The sequence below is a fragment of the Apteryx mantelli genome, chromosome 1 (assembly GCF_036417845.1).
Source record: "Apteryx mantelli isolate bAptMan1 chromosome 1, bAptMan1.hap1, whole genome shotgun sequence".
NCBI classification, from domain to species: Eukaryota; Metazoa; Chordata; class Aves; order Apterygiformes; family Apterygidae; genus Apteryx; species Apteryx mantelli.
Genome location: NC_089978.1, coordinates 135,625,049 through 135,637,888, shown reverse-complemented (window position 1 = coordinate 135,637,888; position 12,840 = coordinate 135,625,049). Strand labels below are relative to the sequence as shown.

At 39.5% G+C, this 12,840-nt stretch overlaps 1 protein-coding gene across 10 annotated transcripts in view; it reads right to left on the bottom strand.

The window, feature by feature from the left end:
• KEL (Kell metallo-endopeptidase (Kell blood group)) overlaps window positions 1-12,840 on the bottom strand; it is a 35,556-nt gene that overhangs the window by 22,443 nt on the left and 273 nt on the right. For 6 of the 10 annotated variants that reach the window (XR_010885434.1, XR_010885438.1, XR_010885440.1 and 3 more), the window contains exons 1-6: window positions 9,693-10,201; window positions 4,432-4,573; window positions 3,178-3,381; window positions 2,269-2,393; window positions 1,181-1,327; window positions 566-631 (exon numbers count right to left, since the gene is read on the bottom strand). Coding sequence is in view for 7 of the 10 variants with exons in the window: in XM_067303628.1 (XP_067159729.1) it covers window positions 566-631; window positions 1,181-1,327; window positions 2,269-2,393; window positions 3,178-3,381; window positions 4,432-4,573; window positions 9,693-9,710 (702 nt within the window). In the remaining 3 variants the exon portion in view is untranslated. The other 4 variants (XM_067303608.1, XM_067303618.1, XM_067303644.1 and 1 more) reach the window with 4 other exon arrangements.

Sequence of the window (12,840 nt, the reverse complement as noted above, 5' to 3'; positions counted from 1 at the left end):
GGCTCATTTTTTAAGAACTCTCCTGGAAGAGTCAGGCTCAGAAACTGAGATCAACTCAGTTTTTATGCAGTTCAGAAAAATGAGAAGGTTGTGATGAAATAAACTTTGTTGCAATGACTCCCAAGGTCAAAGAGCTTTTTTTTCCCCAGCTTAGGGTTAAAACTTTTACAATTAGCTTTAAAAGGCTAGCTACCCCTCCCCCAATACACACACATTTTAATTAATAGGTTATAAAGCCTTACTGTGGACAAGAAAAATTTTTTGAGAGATTTACTCAAGATGAAACCTAAGGGGAAGCCTAGATTCATACTACTTAGCAAACACACATTAAACTTATAACAAGCTCTTTCTGGAAGTTTAAAACCTGTCAGGTAAAATTAGGCTACCTTTTACAAAATAATTTTTTAATGAAGTACACTTTTTTTAACAAATCCCTTCTAGAAACATTTTTAGAGGTCACTGTCCATACCCCATGGAAACAGGCCATTCTGAACCAGGAGGCAATTCAAGGAGATCCCTACACCAAACAGCTATTTTTACCTTGCTTCAGCCTCTGATATGTTACCTCAAGATAATTTTTTTTCTCTTTGAATTTATTCTCAGGTGGCATCTCAAACTCAGGATGGTCAATCTGCAAAAGGAGTGAAGGAAAAACATCTGACTATTTCCAGAACACTGGAAACTTGAAAATAATATGTTCAGCAGGCTTTGTTTATTTCTGTGTCACAGAATTTGAAATGTCAACTGTTATAAATCGCTTAAATTTGTTGTGACTGGCATTCAGATGTAAGTCACATTGTCAAATATTTCTATATGGGACACAGTACTAATAGTAGTAGCACTGTATCAATAGCACTGTTGCACCATTATTGCACTACTCATACCCAGGCATGTAAGAAGAACCAGTTCCTTCCACGACAAAATACAATCTACACTGGCCAGGCAGAAGAGATGAGAGAAAGGAAGTAATTTATTCTTCATCATCTCCTCATTTTCCAGAAGATACAAAGGGGTTTTTTAGATAATTAAAAATTAAGAAGTTAACAGAAAATTTTAAGAAACTTTATTTTTTCAGACAGGAACACAGAAGTAACGTGAGCGAGCCTGGATCCCATTGGCTGTGTAACTGACTCTTTATTCCCAGTGCTTCCTGATAGTCCTATTTTCTCAGTGCACTCACCTGAATTATATTGGTGTTTGGGTCAGAAGGGCTAGGTCCCACAAGGACTCTGAAAAAGGGAAAGGTGTTGTATTTGCCCATGAGAGTCTGAAGAGTTTTGTTAAAATCTTTTGCTTTCCCAATGCCTGTGATATTCCATCCACCAACCTAGAGCGGGAGAAAGGCAGCATGACAGCAGGAGAAAAATATACTTGTTTGATCTGTATTTACAAATTTTTTTTCACTCCTGTGAGCTCAGTCATTATGACAACTGAGAAAAAATAAGGCAAAGGGCAACAGGTGAAATCCTTGAAGATTTCTACACACCCTGTTGGCTTTAAAATGACCTGTCACTTTCACTTAAGCAAAGTGACAAGCTGCAAAATGACACAGTGCAGGGAAAAGGGATGATAATTATCAACAGAACAGGGTATACAGGAAAGAAGGGAGTGAAAGAGGAAAGAGGTCATATTTTTCTAAAGCCTTTAGATTAAGGGTCCCACCTCCCTAACAGCAGATTCGCAAGTGGGTCTGCAGTTGCTGTTCCTTCTGCTGAAAGGTTCCTCCATCCTCCTTGGAGACAGAGCATAAATGCCCCTTGCTGAAAGGAAGAGGGATACCCCTCACTGGTACTCAGCCTGGGAAGAGCAGCATTTTCTTCTTCAAGCAAGCCTTCTCGAAGCCTACAGTAGTGGATGGCTATCAGATCTTAAACACAAAATCTCACCCATTTTGCATGATGTTCCCTGACCTGTAAGTTGTATCCTACTGAACTGAGCTTCTGAGATTTAAAGTGCTACCCTCTCTATAGTCTTGGTTGTTGTTTGATCCTAAAGTAACATGTAAAGTCATGAGGAAAAATTCAGGGACATGGTGCCAGAAAGCCAAATCTGGGAGACAGCATTTAAAGCAAGAAGCTATATTACTTAGAAGTTGGGCTGTGAACCATCAGCTTATTTCAGGGCCAGATGCTAGCAAAATGCATAGGAAAAAAAAATATAGGAATATCTGGAATATAGAAAATACAGGAATATCTAGTCAACACTTCACTCTTTCCTTTTCCTTACAGGAATTAACTTCTGTAGAGAGAGAAAATAACAAACATTCACCTGATTTAGGAGGTCCTTCAGTGGCTGAGTTCCTTGGGATTCTATCCGTTGAGTATCCATGCAGGATTGATAGAACAAGATTGCTTTCTCCTTAGCTGAGCTTCTTACCCCAAATGGTGGGGCCTCTGAGAAAAAGAGTAGATTAAAAAACTACAAAAGCAGCAATTAAGAAAGCCAGGGCAGTATTAGAGCAGAAAAAGGATATAATAAAATATTACATTGCACTGTGATTCAGAGCAGTTCAACAAATACATCCACACTGGTCACTACTATTGAACCCTTGGAACAGGAAAGTTAATCTGTGACCATCCAAGCTAAAGGAACTCTAACTATGAATAAGGAGAAAACTGCCTTCTATTTTCTAGAAATCCATCCAGCGTTGTGAAACAATGTCCACATCTTATATCTGTGCCTGGACTACTGCTAGGGCATGTCAGAATGCATGAAGTATCCTGTTCCCCCAGGCATATAGAGCAAGAGATCTTCCAGTGTTTGCCATGACTCTTCCTGAGGACAGATAAATGGGTGTCTTTGCATTGAAACTGGAGTATAACAGGAAGATGGTTCATATCTAGGCTTCAGTCCAACATGGAGTCAGGACAGGGCCAGAGTATAGATTCAAAGACAGCCAAAGGGGCTACTTTCACAAGGCAACAGAAAAATGGCTTGGTTTTCTGTCAGAATTTGGAGTGTGACTTCCATAACACTCAGCAAAGGGAACTGAAATGTTTGAAATGTGGCTATTATAATATGACATGTTCTGGAAAATATCTGTACCTGTAATGATAGAAGAGTGAAGAGACTGGAATCAGTCCCTGCTGGGAATGATTGTGCTCTTAGTTATCAGTATTCTCAGCTTTAACTGAGGAAGATGCTGAAGGTAACACACCAATCATCTCCTGTCCCTACCTAAAAGTTTTTTCAGGATCAGCTGGTTTTCTTCCAACAGCTCATCAAAGACATTTAGTGATTCTTCTGTGGTTCTGCTTGAGTGTTTGCCTTCCCAGCTGCCACAGGCATATTTGTAGAAATCCTTACAGGGGTCTACTGTGTCATTCCTAGAATTCAAGAGTCTGGCCAACAGTGCAAGACCCACCTCAGCATCACAGGATCCTGCTCAGGAAGAAAACAGGAGAGAACTGAGCAGCAACAATGGTGAGTGAGAACAACTCCAAACAAAAAATGAGAAGGAGTTATCTGTGGGACATTTCGCTCAAAAGATTTATTTTTGGTAGAAACTCTTTGCATGTGGAGTGTTGAATTCCCTGTAAGTTTTTGCTGAATATGGAATAAAGCATGTGCTATCTTTGACTTCATGGGAAGATTGCTTTTGCACTTTATAAGGAAGATTCTGTAAATAAAGGACAGACTGTCAGTCCAGAGCTGGTGTCCTGTGTTGATACTATCTAGGCAGTCACAAACTGGATTACTCTGCCTTCTGAATGTATGTTCTCTGATTCAGCATTCACTGATTTGGCCAAATATAAACAAGAAGCTACTGATGGTGTCAACACATGAAACAAGAGAAGGACATAGCACAGAGAAGGTAGAGGAGATAAGTTTAAAATGTGTACATGAACCATTCCGCAAATAACTGTTTAGTGAATTTGAAAGGGAACTGAATGTTTCCGGTCTCTCTTCACAGCTCCCCCATTGAGCAGGAGACTGACTTTTCTCTCTATAATATGACTACACTGGTTGGTGCTAGAAAACTAGGGCTAGACTTATGAAGTCAGGGATGGAAAAGTGGAGGAGCACCAAACCTCAGATTCAGTCCCAGTTTCCTGGAGGTAACTACAGACAGAGCAAGATGCTACAGTATCACACAGAAGTTGTAGGTCAGGAGCACGAGATTCAAAAAAAACCATCTGCTGGGGAGTATAATGCTGTTCTCCCTCAAAGGTGGGCCCAAGCATATTAAAAGGCAGACAAAGGAGGAGAATTGGAGGGGGAAGAGCTTCAAGTAGGAGCTACAACCCAGGGAGGAGGCCAAAGAGGATACCTTGTTTACAATTAATATCTTCTTAAGTTTACTTGAGATTCTGAAAGTCTGATTCTCACACAGATGCTAAGCCCCGTAAGCACTGGAGGGAGATATAAGAGGAAAGGGTCTTATAAATGGGGTGGATGAGGAGGCAGGGAAAAGGATATCATGTATTATACCTAGACCACAGCTCATCATTATGTGGGTGATAAGCAACATAAAGCCCAGGACAATACTGAGAAGCAGTGCACACAGAAGTAGGCTTTTCCCCTGAAGACATCGCTCCTTCTTTGCATCTGCTCTCAGCTCCAGGTCACAAGTCTGAAGAAGGAAAATGAGACAAGCAGAAAAAAATGAAGAGAGAAAAATTGCTATTAAAGTTAGTACTGGTCAAATACTCTAACTTTCACCTATTTCAATGGGAAATGACTGATGGGACTAGTGCTAGAGCACTATAATGGTCCAAGTCTCCAAGGTGAGTCTATTCCCAGAGGTTTCCTCACTTCCTTCATTTCCTTTGCTTTGCAGATATAGCTATTGCACAACATTAAAAATTGTGCATCTGAAAACCATAAAACTTTCTATGTGAGGGCCTGTCTTCCCATAATTATATTCTGGTTTATGGGATCACCTTGCATATACCTCCTGGAGGTATCAAAGCCTTTTTGTGCCTGGTGGCTGCAGAAATGACTGCTCAGCATCTCTGTTACAGTTTGCCAACCTTCCTTTGAGATCCTCTAGAATCCTAAGCCTTGGAGTCCAGTTCACATGAGAGAAAATACTTATCACATTCTAAAAACTGCTGTAAGCTGCAAGTCACAGATGATATCTTATATACAGTCAGGTTTTATCTCACTTAAATTTATTTGTATTTAGTAATCTAGGTCTGCCTTTTTAGGCAGTGGAGGAACCTAGGCACCTTATGAGTACCCCTTCTATTTCAGACATCTGTCTTAGGAGAAGCTGAAGCATCATCCAGAGAGATCAATCTTTTTCTCCGTTGACTACAAAGAAAGCTATATGACTATGTTAGGCTGCTTTCCTAAAAGTTAAATAAGTTCAATAAGATGAAATTTACTGTGTGCGTCCACTGCTTCCACCTATTTTGATGTGCATATACCTGGAGGAGAACAACATATCACAAGAAAACAGACATGGGAATGGAAGCTGGTGGTGTAAGGAAAGTGAAAGAACTGAAAAACAAAATGTGGAATGACTGGATGATAATATACAGTGAGGAAAAGGAGGCAGAAGGGAAAAAAAACAAAGAGAAGATAATAGAAAAGCCTCGAGGAAGAGGGATAGGGAAGAAAGAGTATAGCAAGTAAGGCGTAACTCTAGTAGGCATGAGAGCTGATAGACATGCTAGTTTGAGACTCTCACACGGACTGCCACAGGGTCAGGGCCTGGCATGCACTCCCTACCTCCTAGGAGTTTAGCTTCCAGTGCTTAAGGCCAGATCTCTGATAAGAGAAAGATATTTGAGGAACCTTGGCTGTTCTTGGAACTCTCTAAGGAAAAAACAGAAGACGCCTCAGTGGAGGCACCTACTCCTTCACTCGGAAGCTGCTTTTGCAGCTCTCGTGCTTGATCTCTATCTGAGATATGCTGCAGAGACATTAAAACCATGCCTTCACCTGGCTGTGTACCCCATTGATTTGGACCCTGACCCTAACCTGCAGACTTGACTTCCTGGCTTGACCTTGGACCTACCTCCTCACTATGGACTTGCCTGATGATCTAAACCCTTAGCTGAGCCTGGCTACCGTCACCAGACCTGCTTTACTCCCCTCATTCCAGTACTGTGGGATTGCACCCCTTATAGGTAAGGTCATTGCTCCTTGCTTGCCTTGTCATGGACTCTCACCTCCCAGTTTATCTTCCTTTGCCTGTCCTTGCTGTTCCCTTACACAAAGCAGTTAAAGATTATCTTAAACTTCATTTGTCATCAGGCTCAGTATTTAACTTCTTTACCATAAAAACAGAACACATGATCTGTACAAAAATAACAAGAAGAAATGAAGCAAAACCCTACAAGAAATGAAGCACCTCACAGCGTATATCCCTTCCCATGAGGAAAGGCTAGGAAAATGAATGAGTCTGCCGTTAATCATCTTGCCTAATGTACTACTGGAGGATGCTCAGACACTGTGGTGGGGATTCCTATATAAAAACTTTAACAGAACAGAAAACACAGAAATAAACAGAAAAGCAGAGCTTAATATGTGACATCCTTCAAATACACAGTTGTTCTGATCACTAATAGAGGCCTCTCAAAAGCAAATGGCAACTTACTTGATTCCTGAAAAACTTCTAACAAGGATTGGATGCCTAACTGCCTTTGTCCCTTTAAAATCCTATTTCTGACTACATAAAGCAGGATACAGAATAACTAAGCGGAGAGCAAGTACGTACAAGTGAACTCTGGCGTTAAAAGGTGCAAAATACAAAACATGACCATACTGGCACTGTACATACAGTACACTGTGGGGAACATAAAGGAGGAAATCTGAATTCCTTTCATAAACCCTTGCAGTAAAACATTTTAGCTTTTACTCTCCACTTAGAGAGTAAGGCAGGGAAGAGAGGGAAAGAAAATTTGTCCAGCTGAAAAGGGGGAAGAACAAGTATCCTTTGATGTGTAAGCCTTCAGCTCTCACCTAAATCGTTCACTATGCTCATGACTTCTCCATCACAACAGACTTGCTTTTTTTCATACTGAAAATCTGGCCTATCTCAATTATGAAGTATATACAACTTTGGAGTTCTTTGGTCTCATTTTATCGGAGGATATCTATTTCTCTCTTTCAAATACTGAATGGCATGGCTGTGCAGATATTAATGAAGCTGAGAAATGAGAATACTGTAAGACTGTCGCTGCAATTTCTGCAGAACTTCTGGTTAACTGTAGGTCTACATCAAGCCTATGCATTATATTCTTTTTGAAATGGAAAATGCATTAAATAAATAGTAGATTTTTAAAAAACTGTAAGAAAACTAGACTTTCCCCCTCAAGACTCCAATTTGAAACAACTAGAGAAGTGTGCAGGTACCTAGCTGAGAACAGCAGCTTATAGCATATCATGAGAGAACAGACAGGGGAATGTAAGCTGGTAGTATATTTCTTGCTCAGAAACTGGATTCTAAGGTCTATGTTCTGTGAGTCATAAGATAAAAAGTGTTCTTCAAGCACCTCACCTTCCCTAAGAAATGTCTTTCTAATCTGGCCTTTGTCACTATGTTTGGGTTTGAGAGAACTTCTGGACCTATATAAATAGAGAAAAAGAAGAAGGAAATCATACTTTATATCCTTGTCAGGACAACAGCTTGGAGAAATCCACATAGACACATACTGCTCTTTCAGTACACTGATAAAGACACTAACCTAGGCAATATCCCTGTCAGATTCTTAGTCTACTATGAATCTTATTTTTATGCCATAAATGAACTAACTGGTTTTCAGAATGGAGGCAACAAATTACAGAGCCCTTCCAAATTCAGTGGATCGTGGTCAAGGAGGCATGGATTTAACTAGATGGAACTGGAGATGGGCTATACAAATGTTCAGGGAAGAGAATGCAGAAATGTTACACAGTTCGTAAGAAACAGAAGCACTTTTTGTGGCATGTTTCATAGCTTGGTTGCCTTATCCAACATGCCTGACATAAAGAGACAAGCAAATGGTTTGAAGGAGGCTATGGAAGAGAATAAAGAGCCTTTAACCTCTGACAAAGTTCTTCCATATGGGCTTTGTTTGTGAGTAAGCAAGAAGTTAGTATTTGCATGAAGCTGAAGATGAATGTTATTTCCATTATAGCTTCAGTTCTTCCATGCTTTTCTTTTAAGAATGTGCAAGTGCTGAAGTTTAAAAAGCTTCACTGTAGCTAAGTTTGTGAGATCAAATGCCTGTAAAATCACTAAAAGCTGATTTCTAATTGTCCTCTTGATTGCAAAATGAACAACTGAATTTATGTTGCGATAGTCTATGCCATGAATCATCCAATTCAAATTGAGAGCATGACTTAGGCTAGCAGAATCTGGACAGAGTCCATATTGATTAAAGCAAGAACTGTTTGATGCAGCTGAATCAGGTAAAGAATCTGACTTTCTGTCAACATCTCTTTCTTTCTGTTTGTGAGCCAGTCCTGAATTCTGCAGAGAGGTTTAAGTCCTTTGGCCCAGTTCTCCCTCACCTCACATTTCACCAGTGTTCTGTACTGTTGCAGAAAAGAAGCACTGAGCATCTAACTTTGAGGAAAAGCAAATGAAATAAAGAGATCAAGGGCAGGGAGATTTGGAGCTGTTATTCATAATTATTTGCCAGGCAATTTAAGGGTATAATTTTTCAGCCAGTAGCTTATTCACAAATTACTCACTTCTGACTGTTGCCCAAATTATGTACATCACATTAGTCATGTGGATGACATGTTTTCAGACTAATTTGCAAAGAACTTAAGCATTTTCTTAAATCTATATTCTGTAAGCAAATCATTTAAGTACATAAAATTAAGCATATTATATTCCATTCAAGATGTTTAAGCGTGTGTTGAAACTAAAATACCTGCTAACATGTGAAACAGAAAGTTTGATGCATTATGGTCTGGACTACTAAAAGTCAGAAGCATAGCAGGAGCCAATAACTATTTAAAATTATGACTGATGACTTCTCTTACAGGAATATGAAAATGTATATACAAACCAAACATTTCCGCAAATTCTTAAGCCAGCAAAATGCAGTTGAGATAAATATGAAGTGAATGACCATTTGCAATAAAACCACAGCTTTTGCAGCATTGAACAGCATACAATATAACAAAATAAGCTTTTTTTTAAATAATTTAGTTACAATAACAAATATTACTAGATCTATTGTATTTGAATATCTTGTGCATTTTAGCAACCCTGAGCTAAGAGCTCAGTGTGTGTTGTCTGTAAATGTGCAATTAATGCTTTACTGGCTCTATTTATATGAGACATCAAATCAGGTAAATTGCACCATACTACATGGGGAGAAATTAGCCTTGCCATGTCATTCTGGCATTCAGAAAACTATACCATGTTCACTCACAGTTATTTGTGGGGGGGGAAAGTTGCACATATTTCTACATAAAGAGTTTCTGAAAATAATTTGTTTGTTGAAAGATGAGGATACAACATAAGAAGAAAACAATCAGACTGTTATTATTATTTATTAGAAGTAGTTAAAACATCTGGATGGCCTTTAAGATGACTAATACAGAGGGCAAGAAGTCCCAGGTCCTTATGCCACACCCCACATCACTAATTCTGAGAGCTGGGCAGGACTTTTCTGGATACCAACTCTCGAAAAATCAACTGTTCCAATTCCCTAGGGCTGTAAGTAGCATAGCTGTGAGAGGAGAAGAAAAAGAGTGGGTGCAACAAAGGTGACTCATCATACCAGGAGACAGCCATTCCCTACCTCTGGAAGAGTCCTCATTCTTTTCACTGAGCAGGCTTTGCCTCTGTGGTTACCGCAGCTCTCACCTCTGCTTACTTGTTTACCATCAGTCTCCCGTGCCCAAGATACGCTGCTGAGATCAGAGACAATCTCTCTTTCCCTGCTTGGCTGATTGCTGTGGGGAGGAGAAAAGAGAGAAAAAGCTTAGTGAAGAATGCCCTTAAAGAAAATGGGAGAGAGGGAGAGAAATGGACACATTTCTGCAACTCTCCACCCACTTTCTCCCCCTAACACCCCTCCCTCTCATAAAACCGGTTTTATTGTTCTCTTCTGCCTTTCCTTGGGACTCCTGTGTCTTTCTGTCTCTTGAAGCTACAGGGAAAACTTTTTGAACATAAGTATGGGATTCTCTTATCTCCCCCAGCCTTTCTTCTCAACTATTTACTGCTTCTTTTCGCTTCAACAGTCCTACTACCCTCCACACCCAACAAGCCTGTTTTGCTCTGATATTCCTACTGCTAGTAGCCTATTTCAACCTGCTGCTCTGGGGCCTGGAGGCCTCTGTCTATTGCAAGATAATGTGGGTTTTGGATCCTAGTGCTCCTCCCCCAGGAGAAAGGCCGATGTGTTGACTTTCATTTTGCTCTCTCAGCTGCACCCAAAAATCCATTTAAGAGGCAACACAAATCCACTTCTGGTTCTTTTCTTTTACACTGAGAGACATTAAAAAAAAAAAATCATTGATTAATGATTTATTTCCACTGTTTGCTGCTTCTCAGGAGATTGCAGCCTGTGTGTCTTTGCTTCCCTAAGGATGTACATAGGAAAGAGTTAGGAGGGAAGTTTCCTTACTTTAAGGACTGAGAACCAGGATCAGTTCCCTGAGACCTTAGAAACTGAGTGGTGGAAGTTCACAGTTGAGACCTGCTGCAGAGAGTTTGTGGGGACCAGTCTGGAGTCAGCTTACAAAATGACCGAAACAAGTAGAAGGCCAGGCCAGGACTATTTACCTCCCCACCTGGCTAGTCTCTCAGGGGACTATGGTGTCTTGGTTCACTAATCCGAAGATAAATAGATGGCTATTCATTTGTTCAGTGCTTCCCTAATTTTTGGTCTGTTTTCTAAAATCCAAATCTTCTTCCCAGCTCCACCAGTCAGATTACTTCCTTATCCCCGAAGTACTTGCATAATTTCCTAACATCTTACTTTGATTATAGTGTGACAAAAGACTTCTTATGTGGCTCAAGCCAGTTACTTATTCCCAGTTCTTTCTACCTCTTAGGTCACTGGTAGCTGTATATTTCTACATTTACCAAACAACCCTGGTGTGAAAAAGGTCCTTGCTGACCCAACACTTTCCTTGCAATAGGCCAGCTCCCTTCAGCTTACTTTGCGAATACTCCTCAAGTAAATGATTGAGGCCTGACTTAGTGTAAGTGACAAAACATCCAGGTAGTCTCAACTCCTGTTACACTGGTAAGGGCATTGCTGTGATCCAAATTGTCCAACAGATGCAAAGGCGCTTTGCTCATTGTGGCCTAAAGTAATTTATAGCTGGTCCAATTCCAGATCTTTATGCAAACTGAGAGCTTGAATGAGGAACTGGAATTATGTAACAAATTTCTGCCCTGTAATCCTTTGCTTTAACACATCTTTAAGTATTTCATGTATTTCTTCCACCTTTTCTTTTGTAACTTTTCCATTCTTTCATGTTTTACATCTTTTCTTACAGTAACTACAGCTCTAGCTCACTTTCAAAAATGTTTTTCATTAGTTGCATTAGTATAGACACAGAACCGGTATGAAAATGTATGTTGAGAGCTGACTAGATTTAACTGTAGGTGATTTTACAGTGGAGGTATCTTTATGAACTGACTGGACAAATTTGTTCATGGCAATATACAGTTTATTCATCTGTGTCACCTATGTGTTTGAACTTTTCCATCTTCATAATTAGATTTTTAACAGCTCACAAACTCTAAGTAATGAAGTTAAATTTACCTCTCTTCTCTAGTGAACAGTATCTAGGCTTTATAAGCTCTCTGGGCAAGGGATTTATTTCTTTTTGGATTTTACAGTGGCTATGATCATTCTGAACACAGTGTAATTTAAATTAAAATGGAGTAACGAAACCTTGGCTAAGCAATTATGGCCAGTTCTGATCTGCAGCAAATATCCCAGACTATAGGTCTCCATAGTAATTTAGTCACTAACTGCCTTTTAAAGAAAAATTAATCTCCTTTCTTGAGATTTGTCCACTTCTTTCTTAAACAAAAGTAAGATGACTACACAGATTAAAGGAAAAGAGCTAACACAAACTATTACAAACATACACAACATAAGGCAAGAGGAGTCTGCCCTTTAGAGATGCTGGACTCTGATGATTTTATTTGAAGTCAAAAGGTATATAACTGTTCAACCGTTGTAAAAATGAAACCTCAGAGATATTCAGTTTTGAAATGAAACTTAAGAAGACCAAGAAAGCTTTTGGACAATATGTCGATGGGATGTCATTGGAGTTAATACGGTTTCATAAGCCAGTATCTTTTAAACAGATTCTCTGCCTCCTCATGGTTAAATGTAATTTTACCACTTAAGTTGACAAAAAGTTACATTGTTGTTGCTACACCATATGGATCCTCCTCCACATACTATCTAGAAATACTTTGAATGTGTATGTATATGGGTCAGTTTTTCCAGACCTTGTAAACTAAGTAGGACATCTCTTGAAAACTACTTGGATCACAGCCTCATTTTAAGTGTGCATAGGATGTTTCAGAAAGTGGCGCTACTTTTTCAATGAAGAACACTACTCTTTGAATTAGTACATGTTCCAGTGGTGCTGTGGTGTTGAGAAAGCTGTCTTGCAAGAACTGGTATAAATGATGCAGGAACTGATGTTCCCTCTCCTAAGTCATCACAGACCATAATATTGAATACTGGAGCTAACAGACACTCTTAGTTTCTGCTGGAGAGAGTGCTCATGAATAGCATTCTGCTGCAACAGGGTTTGTTGAATAATTCAATAGGAAAGTGGCACCATTATAGAGAGAATCAGGACGTTAAATCTTTTATTTATTCCAAAATTCATCTCTCTCTCTCAAGTTATATCTACATATTCATTGCACATAGATATGATCTCTATGCTTGTGCTCTGAGACATCCAGGT